Source organism: Mustela lutreola, chromosome 14, assembly GCF_030435805.1.
Source record: "Mustela lutreola isolate mMusLut2 chromosome 14, mMusLut2.pri, whole genome shotgun sequence".
Taxonomy (NCBI): Eukaryota; Metazoa; Chordata; class Mammalia; order Carnivora; family Mustelidae; genus Mustela; species Mustela lutreola.
Window position 1 is genome coordinate 20,045,357 of NC_081303.1, and position 15,168 is coordinate 20,060,524.

Below are 15,168 nucleotides of genomic sequence, written 5' to 3' on the forward strand. Positions count from 1 at the left end.
GGCACAAGAGAGCAAACAGCTAAGAGGCCAGATCCCACTGCTGTTGGAACACCCTGTGTGGAAGGTACCAGAATACCTTCCAACTCATTTTCTGAGCCGAGATACAAATTACCCTCTGTTGTCTGAACAACAAGGGTGTGCTGGTGGATTGTACCAAACAGACCTGGTTATCAAAAACTGGCCTTGGTATATCCAAAATACAGATAATCCCATCACGGGTAACTGAGAGTCCAACTACTATCTTTATTTTGATAAGATGCACAGGAAAAGGAGGGTTTGGCCTTTCCCATGCCACCATCAGCAAAGACTGGCCAGTGTGCCTGGGGTTCCATGCTTCCCAGAAGGACCCTTCATAATCTGCCTTTCGTGGGGAGGGGGCGTCCAGTCAATCTTGGTGAGTTACTGTCTTTTCCTCTTCAGACAGATGCTGGCACTTCTTCAGTTCACCAGGGTTGGCACAGGCCTTAGGAAAAGCTATTAAGATTCAGCACCATTATCAAAGGGGACTTGGTGGAATCTAATCTTCTTGGGAGACAGAAGGCTGGCCCAGAAGTGGGGCTGTAACCTTCAGACACCTGCTGGTGCTGCTGCCATCTGATGCCTAAGAAATGAGGATCCACGTTGTCTGATGCCCAGACGAGGCTTTGAAGCTGAGTCAAGGCCACAGGACAAAGGCGGCACTGTTTATGCAAATCGAGAAAGAAAAGAAGCAAAAATCCAAAGCCACTGAAAGTAACATCAGAAATTCAATACCCAGAGATGATTAGAAGCTCTGCACCAGCATGAAACTGAGCGCCTAAAAGCAGAGCTGGGCAACACACCAGAACACATACCGCGGGAAGGAATTCTGAGTGGCCGGAGTTTGGCAAGATGTGCTTAGAAGCCTTGATAGACGAGGCTCCCTTAGCCAAGGGGCAGCATCTGTGTGCCACAGGCAGGAAGCCCTGGGCTGCGGCTGCCCCTGCACCTGGTGCACGCAGTCCCTTCGTGAGAAGCTCCAGTTTGTGCCCCCGCAAAGCCCGCCCTCTTGTTGCCATCCCTTGGCAGTTCGGTCACCCCGTAGCACCTGTCTTCTGCAGGAGACCACACTCTCAGTGAACACCATTGTGCACACTATACAACAGCCTGAAATACAATGAGCTTCTGAGAAGACTTCCATTCTTGCCTTTTAGGCCACTCCAAAAAGATCTGAGTTTAGGCAGCAGGTCCAGGAAGCGCCAATCATGCAGAGTTACTATTCACGAAAGCTCTCCAGATATGGTGACTCCCATGAAGGGCACACTACTGTCAGATCGGGAAGGCACTCCAGAGAACATCTCAGCCAAAGGTTCTCAAACCTGGCCGCACAGTGCCACCCACCTGGAAAGTTTTTAAAATATGTCACTTGCCCTGATCCTACCCCAGATGTTCAGACTTGAAAGGTTTGGGGGTGGGGCTGGGACATCAGTGTCTTTTCAACCTTCATCAGATGATTCCAATAAGCAGCCACAGTTGTGAAATGCAACTGTAGCACGCTCCTCTTTTGTTCCAGGAGAGGAAACTGAGGCCCAGAGAGAATAATGGGCTTGTACAAAACGACACAGTGCAAGGAATGCCTCCAGCCCTTTCATGAGACAACACAAAAAACGAAACGATGCTATCTGCACACTGTGGGGAAAATGAATGAGCTGCTCTGAGCTGGGGGCAACTGTCCTGGAGACACCCAGGTACGCCAGACCTCACCTTTCTCCCCAGGTGGCTGTTGTTTCTTGGTGGGAGGCACTCAACAATGGAACACAGATCACATCCTTGAGAAGAAAAAGTACTGAAAAAATAAAGTGGATGCATAATTTGAGAACTTTTATTATGGAATTTTTCATAGACCTGTCACCAAAAGAGCATGGTAAAGCCAGGATATGGAACAGTAGATTTAGCAACTGAGCTGTGATTGATCCCAGAGAAGGCTGCCCTTGGGTGCACTTGGAATAACGCAACTATACCAAGTTAGAGCGTAACTTTGGGAGAGCGCCGAATCCTAACCACTAGACAACCAGGGAGGTTAGAATGTACCTTTGGGAGGCAGCAACCAACTCAGCACAATCCTTTGTACGGCAGACTAGAAGAGCGTGAATTCCCAAAAAGCTAAATTTTGATTCCATAAGTAATGAAGACCCCGGGCTTAGGGACTTTATAATATCATGTAATTAAGGCCAATCTGCCAACTATTAGCCCAGGCTAATTTAATAGACTGTTTATATTTTTCACAAATGAGGGGAGGAGGTTTTCATGACGTGCCAAAGAGAAAATCAAAGGTAAGAGAATTAATTACAAGCAACAAAGGAGCCAAGCCTTGGGAATATGAGGACTGAAAGGTTCGACATTTTTTATTTAAAAGACAACCCATTGATTTGATTTGCCTCCACTCTATTAAGAGACATTCATCCCTAGATGTCTTTTCTTCTGTGAAACTAAATGCTTGATGAACCCAAGATGGGAGATTCACTGAACAAAGAAAAGGGTTTGAAGGAGGGTCATTTGATACTGTGCCCCAGGGCAAGGCACTCCACAGAGTGGGCAGGTTGGGGCACCGCCTTTAAAACACAAAACAAAACATAACTTGTTTAAAAATAGCCACTGTTGGAAGGAGGGAGAACACACGCACGTCACTCAATAAAAAACACGAAGGACGCATACTTGGCAGAGCTGCCCCGTACCTAACTACTTCTCTTATTAAGAAAACCCTTGGCCTTCTTGATTGCTTAAGCAACTGGATCCCGAGTTTCGAAGATCCCATGGTACACCAACTTCCCAAGTTCTGAAAATCCCATGGCCTGTGCCTTAAATGGATACACAGCTTTCAGCCCTTTCATGAGCCCCCCATTCCTCCCCCCATTCCTCCCACAGCCTTCTGGGAGCTCAGCCCTTGCAATTCCCAAACCCACAGGTACATCCAAATCATTCATATACGTGTTTAAGATACAGATCCCAGGCCTTTCCCACAGGCCAACTGATTGAATGTGGTTGAAGAGCGGCCCAGAAACCCATGTAACTAATAAAAGTTGTAGGTGTTTTGGCCTCTAAGCCAGTATTTAGGAACCACTAGTTGAAGTTCAGCAGCCTTCAACCAAAAGGTCTGCAAAACGGTGATGAGGACCATGTCCACTCATGGCCAATGAACTTGACTGATGGGGTGAGCCACTTTTAGGCTACCTCAACTACTAATTTCAACATGATCACCTGGACTTATTCACATAGAGAATCTGTGATGGCCAAATAAATAAAAGGAGGTGCATAATATTTTTTAGTCCATGGCTTTATAAATTCATAGTTTATCTCAATAAAGAAAAATTTCTAGGATGGAAATCAATGTGCCCAATCCATCTTGAAGTCTAGCAAGACTGAGAAAAGGCAGATTTTTAAGTTTCTAAAATATTTTAGTATGCTGGCTGTTTCGAGCCTTCCATGCCAGCTCCACGGAAGCCATCTGAAACCCCAGACACGGTCTGACGGTCTGAATGTTCTCGCACCCCCCACCCCCGCCCGTGCTTCCAGCAGAGGGAATGCAGGACTGTGGGGGCTGCATTAAGCTTACTGTTCAACGGTGTGGTGATGACATGAAATATCCTGATTCCACTTGGCAGTAACTTTCCCCTATCTTGGCGGATCTCAGCCGTAATCACTGTGGTGTGTGGAGCTTGAACAGATTATGGGGCTGGCTGGAAACCAAGAAACTGAAAAGCAGTTCAGTGGTCCAGCAAGGGGCTCTGTGTTAGGAACGTCACAGCTGCAAAAGTCCACAACCACATTTCTCACACGTATCCCAGGAATTTAAGTTCCAGCCTTAGTCCCCAGAAAATGTTGCCTTTCCCAAGACCCTGAAAAGCAGCAATTTCTCACTTGACATGACTTTTTAGGGAAAAAATGCCAAATGATGTACATTCATTATATCCCCCTTTTCAGAATCCTCTCTAGTCCTATGAGAATGGGAAGCTTGCCATAGCCCACCCCCTCCTCACCTCCAAAATATATACAGTCACTTTTTGAAAGAATGGGGAATGGAAAGAGAGAGTCCTGTTTCCCTGTTGTCTAAAATATGGGCACTTTTAGCTACCTTCATGGTTTTCTTGGACTTGACCACTGTTGTCGTCTGTAAAGACTTAGGCTGCCGTAAGAACATACCACAAACTGGGTGGCTTATGAACAGTAGCTTTTTCAAAGCTCTGGGAGCTAGAAGTCCAAGATCAGGATACCAGCATGGTTAGGTTCCTGGCGAAGACCCTGTTTGAGGACGCAGTCTTTTCTCTGGGTCCTCACATGGTAGAAGAGGTAACCTGTCTGGAGCCTCTTGTCCCAAGGGCACTAATCCCATTCATGAAAGCTCCTCCCATAAGACTTAGGCAGCTCCCAAAGGCCCCACTTCCTAATACCATCATCTTTGGGGGTCAGGATTTCAACACATGGATTTTGAGGCAGGAAGCGGGGATTGGAGCAGAAACAGTGAGACCACGGCAACAGCCAAAGTGGCAGAAGTTGCCACTGACAAGCCTGACAAGTCCTTCAACAGACATTTAAGTAATTCAACCTAGAGGGTAAAGAATGCTTCCCATGCAGCCAATGGGTCATCATTTAACCCAGGTCCTCATGAGAATGCTTTAACACCAGACCTCACCCCACACTCATTCCCCCTCCCCTGCCATATTTTTAGGGCATATGCAGCCCAGGATCATTACTTATATTATTATTTATATTTCCAAAATGTACATCTTCTCAGGGGTCTTGAATCATGAATCAGAAATGCTGGGGGGGGGGTGGAAGGGGTTATTTTTCATTATGTTTGCAGAGGAAGAAATCCCATCGGCTAAACCAACAAGTCAGGGAGAGCCCTCAGCTTGATGAATTTGACAAACGACAAAAATATAATAGCAATTGTCTCGGTTAAATGAGATGTGTTGCGAAGTCATAAGTTCAGCCCTGGCAGGATGTCATGAAGTTATTATTGGAAGTCTAAGTCTGAAAAGATTACTGTATGTGCTCCTAGAGAGGAAAAGAAATGCCCTCCAGACAGAGCTAAGGTTTAATTCATGCAAGAGGCTTGGCTAATGTCACCAACCACAAACGCTGCATTTTCATGGATCTGAAAGGCAGCATGTTCCAGTGAATTAATTAGAGCCACTCTGTTTATATTCTGCATGGCTTTTCAATTATTACCTATAATGGGATTCTTTTTTTCCTTTTATGAACACTAACACACAGTTTTTTCTACCAGAGGAATGGAGAGCTGAGGGAAAAGTAACATGATCTTTTACCACTAGGTCATTTGCTGGCAGCTTGCCAAGCCTGCTCATTCTAGAAGGGTCGAGTCTTAGGGCTCCTGAGGATCTGAGCAAGGGTCACCACCCAAATTTCTACAAGGGCCAGGCAAGCCACGTCAAAGAGCCAGACAGTGGTGGGTAATATTACTGCACAGAGGATGGGCCTGATGGGGACGTGACCGCCTGGGCAAAGGTCAGGGGACAGTGGCGACTCACTGTTGTGTGCAAATGCACACCTGGCAAGGCAGGGGCTGATGCCACAGGCTTGTTCAGTTTGTGCAAAGTTATCCAGCTAGACATTTCGGATATAAGCACTCTGGGGATGTCTATTAGCCTTCATTTAAAGAAAGAAAAAAAAAAAAGCTTGTTTTGTTTTTAAATGGGCTTAGGACCAGATTTTCTAGGGCCCAGAGACACAAGGACAAGAGAACAGGATGAGTGTAACGTAGGAAGTGTTCAGAGTAACAACCTGGAATGGGTGTTGTGTTAAACTGGCTTTTACTGAGCCACCCAGGGCATGGGGAGAGGTGGGCTGGCAGAGTTTTAGAAAGTGGGATTAGAGACCGAGATTTTAAATCGTCACACTTAGGCAGAACAGGATATATAAAACACTCATTTGGGTTGACATTAAAAGAACATATGTCCATGCTCAGAAACTTTCTAGGAGAATGTACAAGGAGCTGTCAACGTTGGTTGTCTCTGGAAGGTGGCATAGAGTGGAAGGGAGATTTACTTTTTATCATGTTTCTATTCATCCTGTTTGAATCTTTACTATGGGAGGATATTACTATTTCAGTTGAAAAGAGAAAAAAATCAGGAAAGTTCTTGTAATTAAATTACTATTAAATAAATCTATGAAATCCCTAAGGGATTTCAGCATTTTTTAAATCAGCAATTTTTGATGTGTCCACAGTGTAAGTGCAGTTAAATGAACAAATTACTCCTTTGAGAATAAAGATGTCAAGACATATACAACAGACATATTTCACAATTCTTGATGAATAATAACTATGATTTAAACATATATAGTGAACTTCAGAATATGGTAACTGTGGAATAGAGAGCAAACAACCATGTTACAGGCTAATCAAATTCTTTAAATATTATTTACTTGAGAGAGAGAGAGAGTTGGGGGAGAGGGGCAGAAGGAGAGGGAGAGAGAGAGTCTTAAACAGACTCCAAGGTGATCACAGAGTCCCACTCAGGGCTCGACCCCATGACCCTGAGATCATGACCTGAGCCAAAACCAAGCATCATACGCTTAACTGAATGCACTACATAGGTGCCCCTAATTAATGTTTTTCAGGAAGACAGTGCCACACACTGATATGACCCATGTGTACACTTAGAGGGTTGGACAAAGGGCCGGGGCACAGCCAGCAGCCTCCCTGGTTACAAAGCTTCCGACGTTCATTCCTCTGACCACGAGAGACAGTCAAGGGAGAAGCCTACTTATGCACCTGGAGCCACAGAGAAGCTCAGTGGTAGAATCACCTAGAGAAAGTTGCTAAAGACAAATCTGTAAAAACCAAACCCTGCTTGAATAACTGGCATATGCTTTTAAACCATGAGTTATATTTGTTATAAAGTAATCCAGGGGTGCCCGTGTGCCTCAGTTGGTTAAGCACTGATTCTTGATTTCAGCTCTGGTCCCAATCTCAGGGTCATGAGCTCAAGCCCTGCGTCAGACTCCACGCTCAGAGGGGAGCCTCCTTGAAATTCTTTCCTCTCCCTCTGCCACTCCCCAGACTCGAAATAAATAAATAAATAGACTCAATCTTTTAAAAAATCAACATTAAACAGCCACACTGGGTTTAAAATCTAGAAATCTGTTATCTCATCCCAAGACTTATTCACTGTATAATATACTAGGGGAAAATCTTTCAATGGTCCTATGTTTTGGGTTCCCCATCCATGGACATCAATTAATAAAATAGAACCAGGGGAATCTAGGCATCCTTTTATCAGTCATTTCAGTTTTTACTCAAAGGAAATACACAATTCTGAAGCTCAGTCATGTTTTGAAATTGAAGGGTGGGGAGATGATTGATAGTTTTTTCCAGCCATTTGGAAGAAGGTTAAGTTTAAAGGTCAACTAAGTCTAAGCCCACTAATTAAAAAGGCTTAAAAACTGAAACTGTTTTACCACTATGCACCCAAGATGTTGTAGCCACCATGCCTATCAATAGTGCTGCCTTATTCATTTGCCACTAACAACACTTGATAAATATCTTTCTTTTGCTATTAGCGGTGATCATAGCAAGTGATCTGCATAATAATTACGTACAATTCATATATTTAGTCTTACTCTGTACCTATGAAATCCGCCAATATAAAGTCGAGTTTGGTAACCAGAAAGTGGCTAAGCTAAGTGACGAAATTATCAAGACAGCGGAAGGGAACCACTGAGTCCGTTGTGTCATTCAAGCAGAAGGGGCCATTCTTGTTTGGAAGAAACACTGGCACTCTTATCTTCCTAAGTTGGGTCAACTGACAAAAGCAAAAACTAGCGCTAATTGGTCCTTTCTTGATCTTAAACAGACCATCTGTACTCAGTCTGGGACATTAGCTGCTTGGGTCACATCCTTGCTCTACCATGCACTAGCCTTGTGACCTCACGCAAGTTATTTAAATTCCCTGTGCCTCAGTTGTCTTCTGTGTAAAGTGAGAAGAGTCATAACACCTCTCACCCAGGGCTGTTGTCAGGGTTAAATTAGTTCTTTTTTTATATATAATTTTTTTAATTTTTATAAACATATAATGTATTATTAGCCCCAGGGGTACAGGTCTGTGAATCGCCAGGTTTACACACTTCACAGCACTCAACATAGCACAGACTAAATTAGTTATCTTATCGGAGTGTTTAGATTTCATTAGTAAATGAATGTTAGTTTTCATTTTGCTAATACTTTGTTTTGTTGGAAAGAACATATATTCACAAGGCGAGACCGCCTTGAGAATATATATTGTTTTGAATATCTTCATTTGGAAAGAGAAAGGAGATGGGACCAAAAGGAAAAGATGGATAGGAAATAGCAACTCCTGTCTATCTAGTAGCATTTACATGAAAGACATAGTCCATGCATTATTTCATTTGTCTAAAAACTTGTTTAAAAAAAAAAAAAAAACTCTTGGAGGTAGGTGTTATTATTGGTCATTTCCAGATGAAGAAGCTAGGCTTGGTTATAGGTTCACCAATGTGCCCGCAATCACACGGGAGATTCAAACCCTAGCATAACTGACTGTAAACTTGGATACGCCCTCCTTGATACTACTAAACTACCAGGCTGGGGGGAAAGAATAAGAAGAAGAAAAAGGAGGTGGAAAAGTGAGGAAAACAGACTAACAGAGAGAAGGGGACCAACGTTTCATCTAATTTTTCACCCAGGAGCCTAAACGTCTATTCATAGGTATAACATAAGCATTGAATGTCAAGACTGTAATGATAAAATGTAACATTGTTCTTGCTGGTGCTAGAAACTATCACTAGTAGTGGTCTGAAACATTTTGTAAACACACCTACTTTAGTGTGTCTCATTAAACATTCCCCAAAATGCTACTGGCTGAGCACCAAAAAGTGAAGAATAATCCAAGGTAATCTCCCAAACACTACAGCAACAAAGTCGTGTGCAAAATGTGGGGATAGGCACCCCAGAATGAGCAGAAGCCCACCAATGTTTATGTCGATGTCAGCAGAAAACAGTCTCTTGATTTAGAAAGCCATACAATGGTTCCCGATGTAGTATGCTACTTTTCAAACCTCTGCCAAATGAAATGCTCAGACTGTTCTATAATTACATGGCAGTTACTGCCTTATGATGGCACAGACTGAGTCCCCACTGTCTTCCCACAGGCAACCATAGGCTCCAAGAGACAAACTGAATGTGTCTTTTGGGTCAAATGCTTTTCTTCATGCCCTGCTCCATTTTTCATTATCATGGCAACTTGGCACTCCTCGCCTTAATCACAGGTTTGGGAAGGGGGATGAGGTCAGCCTTCCCTCTGTTGCTAAGGGCACCGTTCATGGCTCCACTGAAGTAAAGCGCACCCACCGCAGTGCATACGCCACAGGCCAAACGGGTTGCTCTCGGCACAGCTGTGATTCTCATCAACTTGGTGCAGGTTTTAATTAGAACACAAGGAACATCTTAGTTCCTTATCACCGTTATGATATTTGAAGGAGAACTATTCACTCGATGGGGGTTTTGAGATCAGAGTGGTAAATGTGACAGGTTTTCCCTTTGCCTGGTACAAAGTGTCTCTAAAACACAAACTTTCTTTAATTCAATCTAATCCAAATAAACTTAGCGTTAACTGAGATAACTGTACTCAGTCTCTGACAGTAAAATTTTTCAGGGCAATTTATTGATACTGATGGCAAATATGTTCCAGAACTTTCAGTGGGGAAAAAAAAATACAGCAATGGGAAATCTGAATGCTCAATGAACCATACCTCTCACTCCTACAGGAAAGAAGTCTTACCAGATGTTCCTCTAGCCAGTGTCAGAGGTAAGCAGATGAACGAGAAGGATGAGTGTGCACTGAGCTTCAGAGAATAGAGTAAATGGAAGTTGGCAGCCCAGGCTCTATATGCCACCTGGTTCTGTTGTGTAAAGTTCTGGGTAGCTAATGCCAGTTTTGACATTGACCATCTTTGACATTAGTGGATGCTGGCTTCGCAGGTGGATACTCAGTCCGGCATCTCAGAATATTGAGTAGAGCTTGAGACCAAGAGACTAAAAGGAAGTAACTCACAGAAGCTCTTCAAAGCTATAGCATCCTAAATTGAGTTACTGCTTCCTTCTGGAGGATAATATCCCATAACATTCACAGCCAAATACTCGCCTAATGCCAGTCTCGAAGTTAGCAGCTATGGTGGTACAATGCAGTGAACTGGAGATTTGCACTCAGGAAACCTACCTCCTGCTCTACTGCTCCTGCAGGAAACTCTGGTTAATGTCCCAGTGTCTTCATTTTCCCCTCACTGTTCCCTCTTTCCTTACTTTCCAGGTTTTAGTGAATTCCTATTTGTCTTGCAAGACTGGCTTCTAACTAAGGGTCAGCTGTCCTCAAGAAGGCTTCCATGACCGACCACATAACTGCTCCAATCTAATCTAGAAGTCCTTTGTCACGCCCTTAAACCCTATAAATGCTATTCAGATCACATTACACTGACCAGTAAAAAGAGCCATATTTGTCTGTGAGAAGTCACACCTTACTCAACTTTTTCTTAGCTGGAACCTGGCATAGTGCCCTAATCTCACAAAAGCTGGTCATTAGGACTGTGTGCTTGCATAACCTCTCTGTGCCTCAATTTTCTCATCTGTAAAAGGGTATAATCACAGTACATACCTAAGAGTGAATATAAATGCTCAGAATAAATACTTAGAATAAATGTGAGCTCTTCTTATTATGTATTTGTGAAATTAGTAAATAAGTGTAATCTTAAGTCAGTTACTTCAGGTACAGTGTCTTCTTCTGTAACATGCAGATAAGTTTATTTCTTTACAGAGTGGTAGTAAGGATCCAATGAGATGACACAGTTAATGAAAGTACTTTGAGAGCTATAGAGGACTAGGTTTAAATGGCCTTTTGGTTATTAGTACCTAATAAATGATATAAGGTTTCTAAACCAGAACTCAAGAGTCTTTAGTGACTAATACAATGGTGGCTCAAGGCCTGTTCAAACTTTAGTTTTTTCCTAAACTTTGCAACTCTGGCCATAAGGGACAAGGCACAATTGTGCCTTGAACAAGGTTAAGGGAAAATGGATCCCAAAAGTCAATGGAGAACTGGAATACTAACCATCTGAAAAGAACGTCAACATCCACAAAATATTGAACATCCAGAGAACTTAGGATACAGAATCACTGCTAGTTGATTCTGATCATATCACAAAATCCATGGAATTCAAGAGCTGGGAAGTATATTGGTAATCATTTCTTCCAATTCCTTCATTCTACCGATGAGGAAACTGATGTCTATGGGCCCCAAACAACTGACCCAAAGCCACCTACCAAGCGAGCGACGAACAGCTTGCCTCCTAATTTGTAGCCTATAGGTTTAAATTAATTTTGTTTGTATCATGTTGCCACCATATTTTTGTAGGGCGGACTTCAGAGGCAAACTTGGGTTCCAATTCCAGTTTTACCATTTATTAATTCTGTGACTTTAAGGGAGTTCTTGAACGGATTCACAGTTGCTTCATTTGTAAAATAGGGATCCTAGTGTCTCTTTTAAAACTTCATCCTATGATAGAAGAGAGGGTGTCTGTACATCCGGTAGCAAAACCTGTGCTTCCTACCTGCCGCAGCCTTCACGAACTTCCTAGAGTAACTTAAAATGGAACAATGTTCTTTAAAACCAAACAATGCATAAAGACTAAGACCATATTGTAAAACATCTCTCCTGAAGAGAGCATCTAAGAACTGACATTCGTGAACTTTTCTTTGGTATTGAAGTGGTTAAAAAAAAAAAAATCCTTCTTCCTTCTGGTTTAAAAGCTGGCTGCACCCCCGTTCTCCCTTTCCCCATCCCGCGCCCTTCTGCGTGGCAGCAGTCACGTATAACAGGGTCATAGTAAAGCAGTGTATAGCACAGAGCGGCTCTATATCTCGTGTTTGCGCTCTCACCTCCGCACCTCTACCACCAGGTATGGTCAGGCTGCCAATTCCGGCCACTGCCCTACCCTCCTCCCTTCTCTTTCTGCCCAACCGCTGCTCTGAGGATGTGTCTTGTGTGAGGACGGCTGCCTTCATCAACGCAACACGAACTGCTCCGGAGCGAGCTGGGCTCTGTCTTCCTCGGAGGACCAGAGCTCTCTTGTCCCGTCCCCGGCGGCCTACCCCCGCGGCCAGCGTCCACCTCCTCCAACACCGGCCTTTCGGCGGGCCCCCCTGACCACCAACGTCTCGCCCTCTGACACCCGCCTTTCTAAAGGCGCGAGACCTGACCGAGTTCCAGAAGTCGGTGCGGGCGGCCGCCGGTCAGCCGCTGATGTCCCAGCCCTCCCCGCAACAAGCACAGTACCGGGCGCCGGGCTCTATCCCGGGGCGACACAACTTGGCTGTCTGCCTTCTAGAAGGCAGCTCGGTCCCCCCGGGGCACCCCGCGTGCTTTGCCTCTGTGGCGAGGAATGAGCCCCAGGAGGGAGCCCAGGACGCGCACTGCCAAAAGCGCGCGGCGGCGACAGGGCCCGCCTTGGTGGCGCGGTTGAGAAGACACCGTGAGTCCCACCTAACCTCAGACTCTGAGTCCACACCTCCTCTCCACCCCGACCGCCACCCCTACTCCCTGGGAGAACCAGGAGCCACCATGGCCTCTGAGGTGGGAGAGCATAGCCGGACCCCGGGAAGCCGGGGCGGCTCACACTGGTCGCCACCCAGCCGCTCCGCAGCCCCCCTGCCAGCCACAGTGAGGCTTCCCGGCGCGTCCGGACGACCAGGCGGCGGTGGGCACCCCTATTCCCTCACTCCAGGGCTAGGGGTATGAGGCGGGAAAAAGGAAACCTCGCGAGTTGGAAGGCAGCGCCGCTGGCCCTCTTGCGGGGTCCCCACAAGCCCTTGTCGGGGAAAGGGACGAGGCCACCCCGACCCACAACACCGCCCCCCTCCCCGCACGCCCAGGAGCTCGGGCGGGGCTGGCCATCCCCACGGGCACCCCAGGCGCACGCAGCCCCGCGCGTCCTTCCCCAACGCGACCTCCGGCTCGCATCCGCCCGGGAGCGGCGCGGGGCGTCCGGGGGTGCGCGCCCCCCGCTCCCCGCGTGCCCCACGCTCCCGGGCCGGGCGGCGGCAGCCCGGCGCGCTCACCAGATGGCCATCCTGCTCTTGGGGTAGTCCAGCCGCTCCAGGCAGCCGAGGAAGTGAGGCAGCGCGTGCGCCGCGTTGCGGGCGAGGATGGCCACGAGCACGGTGGGTCTCTGCACCGGCGACTCGGGGAAAACCTCCGGCTCCTCTTCGTCGTGCTCCGAGTCGGGCTCCGCGGCGAAGCGCGCCCGGCAGCCGCGGCGGAGCAGAGCGGCGGACAGGAGCAGCAGCGAGCAGGCGAGGGTGGCGGCGCGGCGCGCGGCCATGTTCGCGGCCGCGGCGGGCGGCGGTAGACTGGCGGCCCGAGGGCGCGGAGGCCGGCTGCGAGCGCCGGACGGGGGACGCGGCTGCCGGGTCGGCTGGCGCGCGCGCGCGCTGGCACCGGGCCCTGCAGCTCCCCAGCCTCCCGCCGCCGCCGCCCCCGCCAGGCCCTGAAGCGGGGGCGCACCGAGTACCTGCGGCCGCCGCGCACGCTGGGGCTCCGGCTCGCGGACAGCCGCGTGTGGGGGGCTGTCCGTGCCGAGTCCCGCGGAAAGTTCCTCCAGTCCAGGCTCAGCTCCTACGGCTGAGGTCTGTGGCTTCCCCCGGGGCCGCGAGGTGTGGCCGTCTCTGCCAATGAGCGTGTGTGTGTGTGTGTGTGTGTGTGTGTGTACATAACGGTGCAACTCCGAGAAAATTTATTCTGCTTTTGCAAACCGCAGTCTAAAGCCCTTCACAGTGATGCAATGTATCCAGTTTTGCATAATGCACCTATTGACTGGACGGGTAGAGTTCTAAAATGGAAAGTCACCCAGGTATCCATTACTATGGTAAACATTTTTTTTTTTTTAACTTCCACAAAGGCAGAGTGTTTGCATTTCCCTATGCACTCACTCAATTCCTCTTGAAGTTCATCCTTGACTGAGCAGAACCCCATTATGCCAAGCTTGCAGACTTGGAGAATGAGAGTCAGACTGAATCCTTCGCAATTAAGAGGAAGCCCCTGAAGGCGCCTTAAGAACCCCCACCTCTCTCCCTCCCCCCCACCCCACCCCACCAGGGTCCTGTGCTTCCTCACAGGATGGCATAAAAGACAAGTTTCATCTAAATGATTTTCTTTTTCCTTAGTGACGCAAAGAGTAACAAATGCAGGGAAAATTCATACCTGTTGGAGTAGGAGAGAGAGAAATAAGGAAAGAGAAGAAAAGGTGAAGGAAGAACACAATTAGCACATAAAATGTCATTACTAGGATAGACTGCCACAGGATATCTGCTCTTCGAACATAACATAGGAAAGAGAGGAATGAAATCTGGAGTTCCTTCTTTATGGAATTGTGTAGCTTTTGATCTGTCTATGTGCAGGATGGGTTGGTACCACCGCACATCCATGACCTCCAACCCCAGTTCACCGTCAGCCCTGTCCCACAGATTTTTTACTTCTTTTGTGTCTCTCCTTTGCAACTATTAGAAGTCTTCATCGCTCTCCTCTCACCCCCTCAGGTCCTCAGAAGACTTTCACCTCCTTTGCTGAACTCCCTCAATGGCCTGTCACTAATATCCCTCCTTGCAGGCTCCTATTCCTAACAGAGATTTTGACTCCATCCTTTCCGTTCTCATCCATGACTTGGCTTTGCTCCATAGTTTATCTTTACTTTCTACCAGCTCCTCCCCCTCAGGATAAAAACGTAGTCCTCTCCTATCCTTGAAAAAAAAAAAAAATGTTCTTTTAATCCTGTGTCTTGTAGCAATCCCCTCAGTCTTCACCAAGCTCCTTCAAAAAGGGGTCTACACTTGCTTTATCCACTTCTTCATCTCCTACCTCTCCTGCTTCTTTACAGAGGCTGTTCCAGCAAAGCCAACAGATGACCTCAGCATTCTGGAAGATTCAGTGACCTCTCTTTTCAGTTCTCACTTTCCTGGACCTGTTTCTACCTGTGTTTGCACCGTCACCAGGTGCCCCTTCATAATGTGCTTGCCTCTCTTCTAGCGCAGTATGGTCTCCCAGCATAATTGCATCATGCAAATCTATGTTTCCTGGTCTAACCTTTTCTCTGACATAAACTTTTATATAGAGTGGCCTACGTATATTT

General features: G+C 46.7%; 1 protein-coding gene across 1 annotated transcript in view; it reads right to left on the bottom strand.

Annotated features, from left to right (window-relative positions):
* COLGALT2 (collagen beta(1-O)galactosyltransferase 2) overlaps nucleotides 1–13,672 on the bottom strand; it is a 109,776-nt gene extending 96,104 nt beyond the window's left edge. Inside the window, exon 1 of the mRNA XM_059145441.1 lies at nucleotides 13,103–13,672. Coding sequence (XP_059001424.1) covers nucleotides 13,103–13,365 — 263 coding nt within the window. The 5' untranslated portion in view covers nucleotides 13,366–13,672. The remainder of the gene's footprint in view (nucleotides 1–13,102) is intronic.
* Nucleotides 13,673–15,168: the final 1,496 nt, after the last annotated feature.